We start from the raw sequence: 18825 nt of genomic DNA on the forward strand, positions 1-18825 counted from the left end.
TTTAAATCGTAAACTATTAGTCTTGGAAATGTTGAGCAAGGAGTTGAGACTTAAGTTGTAAGCTTTTTCCAACCTTGTTCATCTTTGTCCAAAAAAGTGTTTCCCTCCCTTCCAGCCCTTCATCTCCCTTTCTTTCTTCTCCTCTCACCAGATCACTACCCCTCTTTACCTTTCCTTTCCAGCATCCCTGCTTTGTTTAAATACGTTGGCTTTGGTGGAATTCAGTTTCAACAAAGAAAGGCAAAACAACAGCCAAATTTAAAAGTACTTGTGCTTTTATTAAAAAAAAAAAATACGATCAGGTACTGTCCACATGTGTTTTGGAAGGAAGATCTCCTTAAAAAATCCTTAGTTTTTATCATCATTATTATATTAATAATATTAATTTTATCCTTAAAATCGAAACGGTATTGCTTTTCTGGTTTCCACTGTATCAAATGTAAAAAAAAAGGGGGGGGGGACGGCTTCCAATGACACACATTGAATCATTGGTAACAAAAATAATGATAATTAATTATACAGCTTTGTGTAAAATACAGCTGGTTCTAAAACAAACTACCACTGTATAGCCTACCCCTCCCCCATTCCCAGAGCCACCCAAGAGAAGGAAAACCCATTGTGAGACTGTCACTGGAAGGGTTGTGCTGATTCAAACAACAAAACAAATCTGTTGGAGACCGTCGTCTTTGGTGCGAAGGAAGGGATCGCAGAGCGGGGAAGCCAGTGCTGCTGCCATCAGCCCCCATGATCCATGGTCAGTGTCAACTCCCGCCAAATGCCCAGGTGTGGCTTGATGGTTGGATGGGTCGTATGGATACTTTGGTAAAATTATTTTCTTTCTCTGGGCCCTACTCCTCTCTCACCCAGTTGTCTCTGGAATTTATGCCCGTTTGCGCCTGCCTTCGAGATTTCGGAAGTTGCTGGGTCTCACCTTCATCTCAGCAAACTGAATTGAATATTCGTGGCCCTTCCAGTGGAACCAATTAACACCCTGTAAAAAAGAGAAGACATCCAGAGTGGTTTCCATTAGACAAGGTGTTCATTGGCCATTGCTGTTTCGTTGGCAGAACCAAACAAGTTCTGTTTCATCTTGACTATTTGGCAGTTCATAGCTGTCTCTTGTTCTCTGTCTATAGATTTGTGCAGTGAAAACTTTCAAGGAGGCCAGATGGCTGCATCAATTTTCTTTCTTTTTTTTTTTTTTTACTCTAGTCAGAAGCCATGTGATTTTGCATTGAGCTTTGATCTTGAAACAAAATGGTGGCCAATGAAACTTGCCATCATTAGGAATAGGTGCGAAAGAAACTCAGGTCATGATTGGAGGTTAGAGAATTGAGTCTCTACATGCAAGGGGAGTCTATTACTCACAGGATTCCTACTGAGTATTTTAATAGGGGTTGGTGTGGAATGGCAGAAAGGTCATGGGTGGAACACAAATTTTGCAACCTGACGTGTAGGGTTGAATCTTAGGGCTCTTACTGGAGAGATAAATGGTCTTGAGCAAGTTAGCAAACCTCTCTGGGCCTCAGCTCCACTATCATTTCTTTTCCCTTCAGGTCTGATAATGCCAATCTTGAAAGAAGGCTTTGAAGATTAAACGAGCTGGTAAAGGAGCTATCCCAGTACTGAGCACACGGTAGGTACTCAGTGAATATTAATTCCCTAATCTCAAGTAGAGAGAAATATCCTTGGAATTTTGGCCAAAAAGCTTCCTTAAGAAAAGACTACATGTGTGTCTGCGCCTCCTAGTTCTATGTTTGACTCTTTGGTAGTCTACAGATGGTAGAGTCTGCATGTCGAATCCCACAAGGCCCCTGGTCCCACCGGGGGTGGGGGTCAGTATCAGTGAGTTCTCCTATGAGGCCTCTACCCCACTCACTGACCCCTCTTTTCTATCAGATGGGAGGGGACATAGCCGGGATGAAGTTAATGGCTGGTGAAATGAAGCAAAAGAAATAGACACTTTATTTGATTCTAATTTTTTAGCATTCACAGATACCGACCGGGTGGTCTCTGAGTCTGATGAGGAGGTGGGATTTGAGGATGGCTGGCTTATTTCATGAGCAAATGTGTTTGTAATTCTCAATGATGGGGAGGTACTGCAGCCTGACAACTTGGTCCTTGTGCTGCCTTCCTCTCCCCCGTTCTGTCTGCTGATAGAGGTTCAGAGCCCGAAGCAAGCCCTGCTTGTACTATTCTGGAGACAGAACTAGAGAGGGAAAGTGATTTCACAGAAGCCACACAGTGGCCAGAGCAGAGCCAGAGCTAGGACTGGGCTCCCATACCTTCCTCCTTTGTGGTCTTTTATGTCATCTCCTTCTAAAATTGGATGGAAGGATGGAAAAAGAAGTTTCCTTTTGGCATGTAGGTTGTTCCCCCCCCCCCCCCCGGAAAGACTTTGTATTGCATGGGGTTAGGCGACAAGGCAGTAAAGGTGACACAATTATGCTCAGAATGGAAGTATAATGGAGGCAATTTAATAAGATGGAAAGAACTCCCTGCCTTTACCCCTGCTTCACCTGGACGGGCTCTACTTTATCTGCTTTCCCTTTGGAGTTCAGACAAAGATTTTGTCTGAGGAAAGCTTTCTGTTTTGGAACCCACTTAACTGATGGTTCTCCTTAGGACCTTTGAGAGTTACCACATGCTGTTTCTGTGATTTTAACCCGACCTGCAGTGTCACTGAGGTTTCTCCTCGCTTTGCTGGGAAGAATCACGTCCTCACCCTTAGGTTTCTGCCTGCTCGTCTCAGCCAGGATGGAGGGGCTGAACTGCTCTAGCATCTCCTGGTCTGGGGCCCTCACTGTCCACTCACCTGACTGTGGTTATTGTCTCCGTATCTCCCCATCAAGTTGACACGGTGACAGTTCTTATACCAGAAGGCCCCCTTGTAGGACAGAGCACAGTTGGTGATGGCTGAGTCCGTGTCCTTGTCGAAGGTAGAGAAGGACCTGCCATTGTGGTAGGCCATTGAGTCACCTGGGAGAGAGAAAATACGGCTCTGAGAGATCTCAGTTTGGAGTTTCTTGTGGCCTGTGAGGGGCAGAATGAGGGGTGACAACTGAAATGTCCTGGGGTGAGCCGACCTTGAACACTGGACCCAGACTTAGGATCATACATGGGACTGGATGGGACACGAGTGTCACCTGAGGACTCTTTTTTTTTGTTGTTGAAATTTATTGGGGTGACAATTGTTAGTAAAATTAGATAGATTTCAGGTGTACAATTCTGTATTACATCATCTATAAATCCCATTGTGTGTTCACCACCCAGAGTCAGTTCTCTTTCCATCACCATATATTTGATCCCCCTTACGCTCATCTCCCTCCCCCCACCCCCTTACCCTCTGGTAACCACTAAATTATTGTCTGTGTCTATGAGTTTTTGTTTCTCATTTGTTTGTCTTGTTCTTTTGTTGTTTTTGGTTTATATACCACATATCAGTGAAATCATGTGGTTCTCTGCTTTTTCTGTCTGACTTATTTCACTTAGCTATCCCCAAAAATCTGAAATCATTTATACATAAAGATACGTGTGCTCCAATGTTCATTGCAGCTTTGTTTACGGTGGCCAAGACATAGAAACAACCAAAATGTCCTTTGATAGAGGAATGGATAAAGAAGTTGTGGTATATATACACAATGGAATACTATTCGGCAGTAAGAAAAGATGATATAGGAACATTTGTGACAACATGGATGTATCTTGAGAGTATGATGCTAAGCGAAATAAGTCAGACAGAAAAAGCAGAGGACTGTATGACTCATTTCTGATAGAAGCAGCATAGTGTGGTAGAAAGAGGGCTGTGGGTAGCTTTGGAGGGTCCCGCTTCAAATCCCATCTCTTTCATTCCCTAGCTGTGACCTCGGCCAAGTCAAGCCTCTTGCTGGACCTCAGTTTTTTCATCTATAAAATGGAACAGGAACGTTGGTTCTGTCCCCCTCTGAGTGCTGTTAGACAACAGACAGGAAGGTGTATGCTAAACAGGTAGAGTGTTGTGCATAGTTGTGATTATTGTTATTTTTATGATTTTTTTTGCATTCCATTTCCATAAAGGAGCTCAGAGAGTAAGATGAGAAATTTGCAGGTAAGAATGTGTACTCCCCAAAATACAAATATTTAGAGCCATATTTATAGTCAAACCCTTCAGCTGTTAGATGTCACCTAATAGCCTGTGTTATTTTTCAAAGCGTGTATGGGACCAGTGTTCCCTGATTCTCAGACAAGAAGCCTGTTGATAGATAGGGCTATTTCGGAATCTAGTTTCTAATTTAACACATTGACTTTTAGGCACATTTAAGTGCCCTTTCTCTCTGTGCCCCTCACTCCCAGCCTGGCCAACGCTATGCACAAAAATGTCAAGGTGCCTACCTAATCTCCCCTGATATCTGGAGCAAGTTGTCAGAGGGAATCAGGTGCCTTTTTAACTGATGAAACTGCCAAGAGCGTGAGCATGGCAGGTTGGGACACTGATGAGCAAGAGGCTCTCCTGAAAGGTTACCTTAGTGAAGGGACACCTCATAGCCTGTCCTTAGAAATAGGAGACTCATTCATTCCTGACGTTCACTCAGTGTCTTTGTTTGCCATGTAACTATATCCTTCTTGCCTGAAGCCATCTCAACCAAAGAGATCCCTTTGCCAGGTAATAAAATGTAAGAATTCTTTGAGCAATGCAAGAATGAAAACAATTTTCAACCCTGGGTCTCTCTCTTCATTACCACCAGCCTGATCTCTAATGAGCTGGGTCTCTCCTTTGACTGAGCCTGGCTTTGGGGGAAGTAGAGACTTTTCTTCCCTTATGGAGGTTTTCTATCTTGGCTCAGAGAGGTTGGAAATGTCCCATGGCATCTCTGTCTTCTGTTTTCATACGTGAATGCCACCCAAAGTGGGCATGGGTGGCATAGGGTGGTCATACTCTCAGACCTGATCCCCTCTTGTTACCAAGAACACCTGTCTATGGCCAGGCTGTATCCGGGGCCCACCTTCTACAAGCTGTTTCACCTTGGCCATATCGCCAACTCTTTCTAAGCTTTGGTTTCTTCCTCCATAGAGCAGGAATATCTTCCTGGAATGGTTTTTCTGAGAGTTAAATGGGAGTAATACCTGGGAAATATCTGCAAGAGAGAATACTACCAAGCAGGCCAGGATGCATGTAGTTTCCTTATTTGTTTCTCCATCAATGTGGAGCCGGAAATTCAGATAAAGTCAAAGACATCTTCAAGACCTGAACTAGGTTATGTACTAGACAAGGAACGGAAGGGCTGCTGGAGGGGCAATGAGCTTCTGGCCTTGGGGGTATGCGGGCTGAGGCTGGGGGACCACGTGGTAGGGATGTGTGAGAAGAGATTCAAGCAGTCAGGTGAGGGAGTAGACGGTTTGCTACTCAAAGTGCGGTGCACAGACCAGCAACACCACCAACAGTAGCATCACCAGGGAGCTTGGAAGAAATGCTGCCTCCTGGTTGTCAGCACCTGCCCATCCCAGGATCCCCTGGGGGTCGCATGTACGCACTAAATTGAGAAACACTGTGTTGGAGGAATATTAAGGCCCCCGAAAGACTGTTTTTCTATCTGTCTAAAACTGATATCTAACTATGGATAAGAAGACATACTTTTTAAGTGATGGCAGCTACAAAGCGATCCTGATTGTCCTGATTCCCACCCTAGTCTGTGTTTTGGTGACCAAAGTATCTACCCGACTCTGCTCAATTGTAGTGCTCTGGGATTAGCACACAGTAGGGATTCAAATCATTGTTGATCTAACAAATGGATGAATGGAGGAATTAGCTGAACACACAAGAAGGGATTGTGGTTTTGCAGGCCCTAAGTGTGCAGTCTCGTACCTGCCGTCCCGCTGTACCCCTCCACCTTCAGCTTATAGCGAGTCTTGGCGTCTCCCACGCTGAACCTGTCGTAGACGGCATATGCCGTCTTCCCATGGTCCCGCAGGTCCACGCGGAGCTCGTACTGCCCTTGGGATGTGATTTTGTTCAGGTTGTCCAGCCCTGTGGATGACAGGCAACGATTGACGCAGAAGCACAAGAGTCTGCGGCCGTGATTTCTACCCCAGCCTGCAGGAGCGTGGCCAGTGTGTTCTAAGGAGGGTCGTGTCACACAGGCCCAGGCTTGCAGCTTGGTCTGCTCCTTGCTGGTGCAACAGCAGGACAGATAGACTATGCTGCTGAGCTGCAGGTAAAATCCGATCGACAGGTTTGCCCTGCCAAGCTTCTGTGGGCTGTGACGATGAAAGGAGATAAGGTGGGGGAAGCACCTTGTAAACGCTAAAGCTCCTTACGAGTAAAACATAACAGATGATAACGGGGTAGACCTTCTCCAGCCCAGGCACTGGTTGTGTAGAACAGTGACCTGGGCAGGTAGGTTGTCAAAAAGTGTGAATTGTGTGGATGGATGGGTGATGGCATCGTAGGGTTGGCTTGGGAGATTTCAAAATGCATCTCAGTGGCTTACAGTATTGGCTAGATTCCTCTCTGAGGCTCTGATTTCCCCTGTGCAAGATGGGAATTCTGTACCTTGCAGGCGTGCTTTGAGGTTACGGCTCTCTAAAGAACCCATCTCAGCCCAGGAGCCCAGGACAGAAGCAGTTAGGGATCAGTGAGGACGATTCTATAAATGGTGCAGTGAGTGACTTATGGGTAGGCTTAATCTTCAGGCCTGACTGTTGGCTCTCTCCCTTGATCTGAATTTTATTTTTAATGACCCAGAAAATTTAAAGTCGGTTTCATTGAAAATTTGATATTCTGCATCTACTACTGGAGCTATGGTTTCCTCGTAATCCATTTCTCTCCCATAGGTTGCTGTGGGTTAGGACAAATGACAAGGAGGGCAGAAATGGGCATTTGGGACACAAACATGCAGGGCTGCATTACCAAGCCAGAATTCCTCTCTGCGGTCCCCAAACCCAGCAGCATAGGCTTTCCAGTTTCGATAGAAATCCTCACGTCCATTTTTGCGTCTCAGGAACACCTATAAACATAACCAATGAATCTGGGTGCACTTAAGCTATTGAGAGAAAGAGAAGGCATCTTTTTGAGAGGAAGAACATTGGACTATGGGAAAAGCACCAGTCCCCAGCTCTGTCCGTCACTAATTGCCATTAACTCTGGGCAGGTCACCTCCCTTCTCTGAGCCTTGGTGTTTTCACCTGAAGAAGAGGGACTGAAAATACCACCCAGCTCTGGGTCACAATGTTGTGTCAGTGTAGGTTCGCCACTTGTTACACACGCACCACAGTGGTGCAGGGTGTTGAAAGTGGGAGAGGGGCTATGCATGTGCCATGGGGGTGTGTGGGCCCTCACTGGACTTTAGGCTCAATTTGGTTGTGAACCTAACACTGCTCTACAAAATAAAGTTTAGTAATTAGAAAAAATGCTACCCAACTCATACGGTCATGAGGTTGAAATAATTCATATAAAACACTTATCACAGGGCCTAGTAGATAGCACATGCTAATTAATATGCATAATGAGTTCCATGACCACTGTCATTTCTATGTATCACAGAACTGAGGATCAGATGAGATAAATTACAAGAAAATTATTTTCTCTTGGCTTTATATCCCCAGCTTCTTTCCCATTCTTTTGTTTCAGAGAGAATCCCTGAATTCTCCACGTGACAAGCACTATCTTGCAAAACCTCATGCACCTTGGGGTCAGAGGGCTCGGGGACCACCTTCACCCCTCCCCTTCCCCGCTGTGCCCTTGGCTCTCATCCCCCATGCCTGGGAGCTCTGCGATCCTTTCGGTGATACTCACGATCCATCCACCCCCGTCTGAGGTCATGTCACAGAATACTTCCAGAGCCTGGGCCTTATCGCCGTTCAGATAAATGGTGTAGAGGCCAGAGGTCGTGTCCCCATTCAACATTGCTTGGGAGCAGTCCCTGGGGAATGGGTACAGGAGTCCAACTGCAGGATAAAGAGGAAGAATGACGGTCAGAGCAGGAGGACTGGGAGAGGAGCTTGGACATTACAGCTCACTGTTTGTTGGCTAGATGACTCACCTTCTCTGAGGCCCTGTTTCCTCATGTGCAAGAGGGGACAAAACCTATTTTGTGGGGGTGCAATGAGGCTTAGAGGTTATGAATATAAAGGACCCAGCCGTCTCAGTCCCTTTTATTGATGGAAGTCACCAACGATGTCAGTGGGGGGAGAGCTCAGCCCCTGTGAGGGGCATGTGCCAGGTTGGCCTTGATCTGCCTGGAGCAGCCACACAGCACCTGATGAACGCCCAGGTACTGGTCAGGGTGGTTGGGGCTCTAGCGCCCAGTGGGCGCCGTACTGTAGATCCGGGTACTCTATTAGGCCAAAGCTTCTCAGTGTATTCTGAGCATTCTGAAGCCAAAGACAAGGGTTCTAGTCCTGACCTTGCCGCTTTCTTTTCTTGGGACATTAGAGAAGGCATTTAACTGCCTGCCCTGGGATCTTAGAGGGAGAAAACAAGAATGCCCGGGCAATTTCCAAATGCAATAATGCAAACGATTGAAACATTGATGGAAATGGACAATCTTGGGGCTGGGCTTAGCAGGTGGGACCAAGAAATGATGGCCACAGCAGTTCTGTTTTCTGATCTGACCTCCTCACATATTTTATCTTCACCTGACGCTGCATCATTGGCTGTTCTCTTCTTTATCTCCTGGCTCTAGTCTGAGAGCATCTCTAGGGCACACTCATTGTTTTCTGCATCCAGCACCTGGTGGTAAGTTCTGGCAAAGAATTAGGTTTGCCTCTGCAGCTCCCTGGGCAGGTGTGTGCAGATTGACCACAGTGAAGTGAGAAGGGCAGGGGACAGCTCTGGGGTTAATCTGTGTGTCCCAGGTTCAGCTTCTCCAAAGGCTGACTCCCTTCCTCAGGAATGAATGCTTCCCCTTAATCACCAATGGAACACCGTGCACATTTGCCATCTGCAAAAGACACCCCGTGGTAGGGTGTGGGGATGGTTCCCTGGTCCTGGAACGCCTGAGCCCAAATCTGCTCTACGTCAGGGTGTAGCCCTGAGCAGCTCATCGAGTCCCTGGGAGTGTCCGTTTCTCCACCAAAACACTGGGCATGATAATCCCTGCCATGCTTGGAGGGAGGACTGCTTGTGATTTTGAATGTAGACAGGCTTTGTAAATGCTGACATGCTAAAGGAGAAAGAAAGGGACCCTGAGCTTATAATGAGCTCCGACCACACAGTGGGTTAGGAGTTCAAATACAATACAAGGAACCTCACAAGGTGCTTGTGATGAAGGGATGACTACTAATCCCACTGTCTAGATAAAGAAACTGAGGCTTGTAGAATAGCAATGACTTTCCTGAGTCACACAGAGCAATTGGTGTAGATGGGGATTGAATCCAGATCTTCTCACTACTGACCCTCGTTCCCTTTCACCACGAGCCCTGTTATCTCCTCCACCCACATTCCTCAGACTTTCAGGTAGTGGCAGGGAATTGATTCCTTTCAGAGATTTGATGGAAAAATTTAATGTAGAAGTCTGAGGAGAAGTGGAGGGTTGGCTCAGCTCACGAAGTTTGCCCTAAAGCTCAGCTGCTCCCTGAGCTCCTTACTTGTGGTGAAGATGGTCTGGACCAGCTTGCTCCTCAGGGGCCCATTCAATGCCTGGATCTTGGCCGTGTAGTGAGTGGATGGGCTCAGCTCTGTCAGGATGTAGGAGGTGGTGTCTGGACCTACAATAACCTCCTAAGGGCAGAAGAAAGAATAGGATATTTTGGTCACGTAACTCCTCAGAATACAGATGATGCATCCATTCATTCATTCACCCACCCATTCATTTATTCATTCAACGAGAATCCACTGAGTCTCACTCTGTGCCAGGCTCACTGCTGGAATGTCAGAGATTGGGAGAATGCAGCATGAGCAAAGGTCCTGAGGCCACAAGGGGCTGTTGAGGCAATGATGTACCTCAACCATACTTGGTTTTCGGTGGTAGAAGATGTGGGCAAGGACCAGATTACAAACGGCCTTACATGCCAAGCTATGGCATTTAAAGTTTATTATTATAAGGAACGGAGATTCCTGAAAGCTTTTTTGAGCAAGTGAATGACACGAACTCAATTTAATCTGGTAGCAAGATGAATTACACAAAGGGCAAAAGGTTTAGATTTTGACACAGTTGTATCAGTGGTCCCTAAGTATGGCTCTTTTTCACAGGCCCCTGGGAAGCTTTAAAATAATGCAATGCCTAGGCTCCATCCCAGACTGACTGAATCATAAAAGTCGGAAGGGGGGCCTGGCCAGGTGCATATTTAAGAAGCTCCCCAGTTGATTCTGGTGTAGTCAGTTTGGGGATCTCTTGAGTCAGATGATTACAATGCTCGGTGGGCCTGGCATAATGAAGGCTTGAGCTGACCCAGCATGTCTCTTTTCTAGAACAGAGATATCCAGGACAGGCAGATGTGTGCAGCTGTTGTGAAACCTATTCTAGCTATGCTTATAGTTTGTGACATGTCTCTGCACTGCCGTCCAGAGGCGGTGATCAGTTTCAATGTGTAGGAAATCCTCTTTCTTTTCAAATCCCCTTTCCAGCTTCCAATGCCTGTGAAATCACCTTCTAGCAAGTGACCTTGGTGGCTAGGATTGGAATTCAACCTACATTCCTAGCTAACAAAACACAATAGTGCTCTTTGCAACCTGCAAATACAGCCCGCTGGATTTAGGCAGTAATGAGTCAGTGTGGGGGCCCCTGGAAGGTTCTCTCCCATCCTCCCACCTGGGCAGGTGAAATTGTCTTGATTTTTCCAGTGGGGGCACTTGAGTTTCAGAGGAGCTATGAGACTTGCTCTCAGTTCATAATTTGTTGCTGGAAGAGGATGGTCCTGCATCCTGTCTCCCAACATCCTGTCCATGACTCCTTCCTCCTACACCATGCTCATTTTCTTGAGTGAAACACTTAACGCTGGGGATTGGACATGCAGCAAAGTAAATCAGGGTGAGTGCTCATTTGATACCACTGACCCAGTGACCTTTGTGTGGCCCACAGGTCTGGTCCTTGGGGAAGGATCAGGTATAAAGCTGAGCTCCTTAAATTACTTGGGGATTCCATTACCTATCAGCTCTCCGGGCTGCTGTGCAAAGCTGTTTTCTAAGCAATTGGAATACACTGAAAGGAGACTCATGACTTCAGGTAAACACTAGATCCTGGAATGCCTGACCAGGAAGGAAGTTTCGAGTTTGGTGAGACCAATGCACTCATTCTATCGGTGTGAACACTGACACCCAGAGAAGGCACGGGACTTGCCTCTGTTCACAGTGAGTTAGTTTGTTGTTATAGAAACTCCAGGAAGGGCTGTGATAATAACTAGAAATGTGCGTCTACTTCTCATTACACATGGCACACTGCCCATGCCAGTTCATCTCTACTTGCTTCTGATGCCCACTAACACAAGAGCAAAGGGACACAGAGCAGGAACCCACAGATACCAGGGAAACGGCAGAGGAGAAAGGAACACACATGCGATGTCAACAGAATCTTGATAGATGGAACGTTTGTGGCGGAACGGAGAAAGCTGGGAGCTAACTAAGTAAGTGGGCAGAGCCAGTCAGAGGCTGGCTGATGAGTGCCCCAGAACCAGCAAGTTCAGGAATGGAATGTACACGAAAGCAAAGATGCCTTCAACGGTCAGCATGGGGGCAAGGCTGAAGATAATTTGTTTAAAATCTTTGTATAAGAAACAGATCCCCAGCTCTCCCCATCCCTTCACAGTTCTTCCTAGTCCAGATAGAAGGATGGAGTTTGCTCTCTAGAAAGGCTGAACCAGAGAAGAGACTCTGGAGTCAAACCCATCAGGCCCAGCTGTAGGGGAGGCCCGGGTGCTATCCTGGAAACAGAACTGAAGGTTTGTACCCAGTGGGAGTCCAGGCTCCTTCTCCAGGTAGACTCCTGGTAGCCTGGTTTGAAGGAGCTGGGGGATCTTCTGGGGAGACTGATTAGCTCAAGAGAAAAGGTTAATGGTATTGATATTTGGGAGTCTCCCATAAAAATTGCTGGGTGCCTGCCCAGTCACTCTCCAGCGAGCCCCATGGTTGACAAGCCCTGTCTATGAGATTGGAACTCCCAACCAGCTGTTTCATTCTTGGCTGCAGCACAAAAGGACCAACAGACATTGAGCAGAAGTCTCCAACGTGAAAGATGGAGACCTAACCCAAACCAAACCATCAGCAGTGACAAAAATAAATAACTTAGAAGAAACACTATGCAGGCGGTAGAATAAAATAACAATAACATGCGTTCTCATAAAGAGAAGATGGTGCACGAAACACAAACAATATGCTAGAAACAGAGGAATGTGCAAAAAATAAGTGAAAGATCTTTGAAATAGAAAGTATGATGACTGAAATAAAAAATTCAATAACAAGTTTAGAAAATCTCTCACTTGTGTGAAGATCTAAAATTACATCGAATTACAAAGTAAAAAGTTCATGGGTAGAGAACATAAATAGTATTAACAATTTCTATAAACAATATTGACAGTTGATATCACAAGAATGTGGTAATATATACTTGAATATGTGATGGAATGATGCCATCTTGGAGATAATATATACGGCACGAATGCAGAAGAAGCCTTTGGATTTTTGCTCAATAAAACATTAAAGGACCAAGAAAATAGCTCGTAGCATGTCCTCAGACCTTGTGAACGGTGCTCCTTGACCTTGGCTGGCTATCAAAAGTAGAGTCTGGTTAAAACAAGAGGCTGGATCATCTGATTCAGGTCTGGCAAGGCATGAAGTCCCTGTTACTTTTTCTTTTTCAGCTTCCCAGTTGCACTGGGGTAGAGAAACACACCCAGATAATTCTTCCCTACTTTGAGCATCCTGTAAATGTGTCAACTAGCAGAGGGGAGTTGAAAAGATACCTTGACTGTACCATCCACGGATTCATACACCAACAGGTAACCGGTGACAGATGCCTGGGGTGGTCGCCAGTTGAGGAGGGCAGTTTCCGACTGAACCTCACTAGCAGTCAAGTCTCTAGGAGAATCGAGGTCTAGAGAAGATAAGACATTTCACATCAAATAAGTCAGCAAGTGTAAGACACATTCTCTGTGGTCCATCTTATCCTAAAGGCCATGTTTCCCCGAGCCCCAAATGGGCTTGACTGGCCTTGGTTGGATTTGGAGAGAAAGACACAACTGCGAACGTAATTACCGATGCCCGTTCTTCCTAAACGAGGGGACAGATGGGTGCTGATATCAGCGCTCACCCTTAGAGGGAGGATGCTTCCTCCATTTCCCTGCTTGCTGCAGTTTAGAGAAAGGTCTCCACATATCAGAACCCAGTGAACATCCAGGAAAATTGGCCTGAGAAATCTTCCTCTTAAAAATATTTCCCCGCCTAGTACATGGATCATTAAATACTGGGTTCAGGGCCAGTGGGGACTGGTTTTCCACTTAAAAAGCCCTCCTCTTAAAATTGTTTTCTAGCCTGTAGGGAGAATGAGGGCATTTCAGTTCAAAAGGAAATGGCGTGTTTCTTAAGGTCCTGATTGAGTGGGTACTGGTGAATTCAGCTGAGGCTGATGTCATCACATTGCAAGGATCTGACTTAAGAGAGAAGAGTCGGAGAGGGTGACTCCTTAAGATGGAGGCTGTGGGTGGGCGTCTGTACCTGTTGTGAACTTGGTACTGATGGTTGAGCTCTTCTGGGGCCCTTTCTCTGCAAAGATCCTCAGCATGTATTCCGTGGCAGGCTTGAGGTCCGTCAGCACGTACTCGACCGTGTTCCCGGACACTGTCCTTGTAATTTCTGGCACTAAACACGAAAGACACACACCGAAGCAGTTACCTCTGCCGATCTGAGCTACCAGTGGATTTAGCTAACAGTGCACACACCTCCTTCTAACCAGAAACTGTCAGTGACCCTGCAGAAAAGCAAGTTTGATTTCTGAAATGACTCACGCCCGTTTCTCTCTCTTGAGCACTCACCTCCTTTACAAAAGATTTGTCATAGAGAGGATGGAGTTTTCCAGGCACCAAATCAGAAGGCAGGGGAGCTGGGGGTCAGGAGACTTTTCCACAAGGTGCAGGCTGCGACAGCTTTGCAGCTGAGGAGCAGGAGAGTTGCAGGTAACATCTCCAAGCCTCGGGCTACCCACATTTAATTTGTCCATTTTTTGTTCTCCCCCTTCTTTTCACTTACATACAAGTACATGTCATTTTACAATCTGCCAAATCCGTAGGCTGGGGGACCATACAAATTAAGAGGCAGACGTACCAGAGCCTGGTAACTGCCTCTGAGACCCACTCAGAGGCTTATGGTGGGTAAGGTCTAATGGTGGAAACAAAAGACCAGTACCCCGGTGCATATGTTTATTTCCTAATCACAGGTGACCAACCATCCTGGCTTGCCAGGGACTAAGGGGCTTCCCAGGGTGTGGGACTTTTAGTGCTAAAACTGAGAAAGTCCTGGGCAAATGGAGATGAGTTGCTCACCCTACCTCATCATCCATGAAGCCCCCTCCCACTTCTGGACCAGGCCCTTTCCTAGCCTGCATCCACAATTTCCATGATTCCTACGAACTATAATCTGATTTATTTTAGGTGAGACAGCACCATTCTCCAGGGCTCGGAAGAGTTTGCACATTGAGAATATGAGTATTTACGAATAGAAGACTAAAAAGAATAACCCCCCAAATCTCTCCCCCACCCCTTCCTTGCTCTGTGCCTTAGGTGGTTGCTGTAGCTGAGTTAAGATGTTCACCGATGGACACTGTCTTATTAGAGAGACCACTTCAGGGATGGTCTAGATGCCAGATCACTGCACTGTACACCTGAAGCTGAAGCTGAATAATAATGAATGCCAACTATAATTTAATACATATGTGTACAGCATAAGAAATAGAGACAGTGGAAATGTAACAGCTGTATGCGATGTCAGAGGGGTAGTAGATTGGGGGAGGGGGTTATCACTGTGAGGGGTGTAAATGTCTAACTAGTCCATTGTTTTGCACACCTGAAACTAATAAAAACTAAAACAATGTTCAGAGACCTCAGACGCTGATGATGATTCTCTCATATTGTCGCTGAAAGTAAAGCAATCCTAAACCATAAAATATAAAACTTACATATGCTTAGACAGTAAAACAGTAACATTTTTTTTTCTAGAGTAGCTCATTACAAAAGTATGGATTCATTCACTGGAAAGGAATCGCTCTTTCGCCCATCTCGTATTTGTATTTGGTTTTAATGTTCTGGTGGCTGTGGTTTGCTGGTGCCTCCAACAAGTGTTTAATCTGACAAATGAGTACAATTGGAAAAGAATGGTTGCAAAGACAAGGAAAAATAACTTCCAATTTCTCAGCCACATTTGCTACAACTGGCCTCCTCTGTGGCCTCTCGGAAGCGCAGGCTCCCCAGAGCACCCTGCAGTAGCTTGTTTGAAGATTCCAGCTTGTGGACCCCTTCTCTGTGAGAGGTGCGGGGGCTTCCCAGAGAGGGAGGCTCATGCTGACAGGCATATACACTAGCAGGAGAGGAGAAAGAGGCAGCAGAAACAGGTACAGGCTGGGTTTGCTCCCTGTGCTTTTCTTTAAATGGCTGACTGGACTCCCTTGCCGTAACCACAAGATCGATGCTCTTTCACTGGACAACAAGCACAGGAATATGGGCAGGGCCTCCTTGCCACCCCCTGACCTGATCCCTCCACACCATGGCCACCCAGCCCCAGCTCCAGCCCATGAGTGGCAATCGGGAAACAAGGATGTTGCCGACCTTTCTAGCCCTGCTGTGCATTTACTGTCACCCTGCACCAAATGTGGCCCGGAGAAGGGAGAACGGGGAGGATTTCCAGCAGAGCAGACAGTCCTCAGAGTGGCAAGGGTTTTGAACACAACCTTACCTCTCTCTCCTGTGTAGGAGATGACATAGCTGTCCACGGGGGCGATGGCCGGCTGCCACATGGCCAAGGCCTCTGAGTCGGTGATGTTGGCTGTCACCAGGCCAGATGGGCTGTCCAGAGCTGCAAAGAAAGATGGTAACGTGTTGGAGAGGTAGGCAGTCATGGGGTAGGACTTCAGCCCACAGCTCTTCTGCTGTGTACACTGCTCCTGGGCTCCTGGTTTGGAACACAGCATCTGCTGCATGGAAGGTTTAGACTCCTGACCTTGGAGACAGAGGACCTGAGTTTGAGTAATGACTTCTTCAATGGCTGGCTGGGATTCCTTGGGTCTCTATTTCCCCATCTGTGAAATGGGGATAGTAATTCGGTCTGGCTTTATCCTCAGTGTTATTTTGATTTTTCATCTGATATTATAGGTAGAAAAATGCTGTATAAAATGGAAAGGGCTGAACACATGGCAAGGATTATCATTATAGCTCATGTCACTTTCCCAAGGGAAAGAACTTACGAAAGCAGACGAAACATACAGAGTAAAGGCTGGCTGAGACTTTTCTGAGCTTTGAGTGAGAGCTCTGCTTAGGCGGCTTATAGATAATAGGGACCCAGACTCCAGAGGCCAGTGGCCCGGGTTCTACCTCGGCTTCTCTGTCTAGGGTCTGTGTGCTCTGTGTCACTTCCCTTTTCCAAACCACACCTTCTTCAGTTGTCATAGAGTGGCTGCTTTAAAGATGAACAAGACGATGTGTGTGAAATGTGCTAGAGGCAGTGCTCGATAATTGCGGTTATTTATATGACTATTAATGTGATTTGGAGTCTTAGATATGATTTGCAAATGACTTGTGCAGAGAAAGGATGGCGATTTTCAGGGCCTTGGCCCATTTAACTGACCACTGCTATTACCCAACAGCCCTGTCTTAGAAACCAACCTAAATATGACTGTTTCCCTCTTGTGTTTGCATTTACGACTCAGCTATTCCAGGACAGCAGCCCTGGGAGGGTGGAGGGCAGCTGTCATCAGCTCATTTCACAGATGAGGTGCCTGAGCCCTAAGAGATGAAATGACTGGCCTGAGAGTCAGGAGGTGGCAGAGCAATTTGGGGAGCCCACATCATCCGCTCCAATTTCCTCCCTGCTTCACATCATGCCTGTACAGAATCTCCTTTAACTGACAAGAACAATGAGGCATCAGGAAAAAAAGCCATCCAGCTTTTGCCATCTGTTGCTGTGGAAAATCCATGAATGAACGATTTCTACGGGGAAAAGAAGGGCCTGTGCGGCAGGGTGGACCAGACTCTGGGTTCAGATGGGAGGTTTTAATCGCATATTATCAACTCTTTTCAACTATTAAGATATTTTTAAAATTTCCTACGAGGCCCATTCTTTGGATCCCTGAATGGATTAGACTGGATAATTGCTCACATATCAAAGGATAAATTGTTTGGAGACATGGCTGCCTAAAGAGAAATTTTCCACTCCATTCTCCTTCAATGCAATTCATTCTTTCCCCCTCCGTATAGTGTGCTGTCCAAATCAGGTTATAACAGGAAAATAATCCTTCATTTTAGAAGCACGCAGAGTTTGGAGTGAGCTGACCTCAGTTCAAATTTGCTTCCAGCATTTACTAGTTGTGGGGCTTTGGCCAAGGTATTTAATTTCCCTGGGTCTCAGTTATTTCCTCTGTAAAATGGAATGATAATAGCCAATGTAAGGTTTGAATGCAGTGGATGTAGTAAGAGTGCCTGGAATACATTCGCGGTTACTTTGTAGCTGTCACCATTACACGTCTGTGCGAAGCACCTGCTTGAAAGGACCCTTGCGATACACCTGGCACCAGGTGGGGACGGAGAGGAGATGGATTAACCTGTACAGTCATTCACATTTACAGATGTTTTACCTATATCGTTTCACGTGATTCTTACAGCAAAGGAAGCAGATTGTACCCACTTCACAGACAAGGAAACCAGACCCTAGAGAAATGAACTGACTGCTCAGGTATCTAAAAGTGATAGACTTGGGATTTCAACCCTGGTCAGTATGTCTCCCAAACTTGGGTTCTTTCTTCCACACCACCCCAGGAAACGGGGGCCAAGAGAGGTTGAGGATGAAATCAAGGTTTCCCAGCCCGTAAGAGGCTGGAGATGGGCCAGAAACGAGTCCTCTGGTGCTCCCAATGCAATCCACTCCCACTAGGATTTGCTGATAGAAACATTTCCCAGCTGCTGACCCATGAGCACGAACCCTGAAGGTGAGAACAGCACCTGTGGTGAACGTTCCTGAGACAGGTTCACTTTCCTCGAAGCCCTTCGTGGCGGTGATGCTGACAAGGTACTCTGCTCCGGGTAAGAGTTTCACCAGCCTGACCTGAGTCTTGGTTCCGTCCACGTTGACCACTGAGGGTGCACCTGAAGCACAGTAAAAGTAGCATCAGGAGAGGTGAACCTCATGGAAACGTACTCACTCTTACCCCGAGAATGGGTTATCGGATTTGGAAATGATACTCTATCTTTAACCGATACCATTTTTCTTGACTTCTTCTCATCTGCTCCTTTCTTCTGACAGAAGAGAAGAGGTCTTACTTTTTGTATAATGTATTTTTCCATCCAGGCAGAAAACCAAACCAGGCAAGGGAAAAACATGAAGTCACAATGTGCTAAAAACACTAAGTTTCCATTCAATAGAGGCCTGGCATGTTGTGCACATTTTATTTATTTTTCTTGCAAAGAATATGGAAGGCTCACTGTGTAATGTATATCTGATATAGTCAACCCATTGTATTAGCTTAGGAATGTAGAGACTTCCTTACTAGCAGAGATTCTACTCTTTAAGAAGGTGGTCATAGTCAAATTTGTACTCTTGTATTTATTACAAAGTCCAAAATTTGTATTTCTGAGAATTTCAGGGCTGGGTGAGGAGCTTGGACATCAGATGATCAAACTCCCCGTGGAAATGCTGCAGCCTTCATCTGGAGAGGT

General features: G+C 46.2%; 1 protein-coding gene across 2 annotated transcripts in view; it reads right to left on the minus strand.

The window, feature by feature from the left end:
• Positions 1-253: 253 nt before the first annotated feature.
• TNC (tenascin C) overlaps positions 254-18825 on the minus strand; it is an 88950-nt gene continuing 70378 nt past the window's right edge. For both annotated transcript variants that reach the window (XM_081065940.1, XM_081065941.1), the window contains 10 exons: positions 18112-18255; positions 15854-15973; positions 13625-13768; positions 12874-13004; positions 9565-9697; positions 7772-7923; positions 6887-6983; positions 5843-6004; positions 2816-2979; positions 254-991 (listed from right to left, as the gene is read on the minus strand). In XM_081065940.1, the coding sequence (XP_080922066.1) occupies positions 881-991; positions 2816-2979; positions 5843-6004; positions 6887-6983; positions 7772-7923; positions 9565-9697; positions 12874-13004; positions 13625-13768; positions 15854-15973; positions 18112-18255 (1358 nt within the window). In that variant the 3' untranslated portion in view covers positions 254-880. The remainder of the gene's footprint in view (positions 992-2815; positions 2980-5842; positions 6005-6886; positions 6984-7771; positions 7924-9564; positions 9698-12873; positions 13005-13624; positions 13769-15853; positions 15974-18111; positions 18256-18825) is intronic.

Source organism: Rhinolophus hipposideros (assembly GCF_964194185.1).
Source record: "Rhinolophus hipposideros genome assembly, chromosome: 11".
In the NCBI taxonomy this organism is placed as follows: Eukaryota; Metazoa; Chordata; class Mammalia; order Chiroptera; family Rhinolophidae; genus Rhinolophus; species Rhinolophus hipposideros.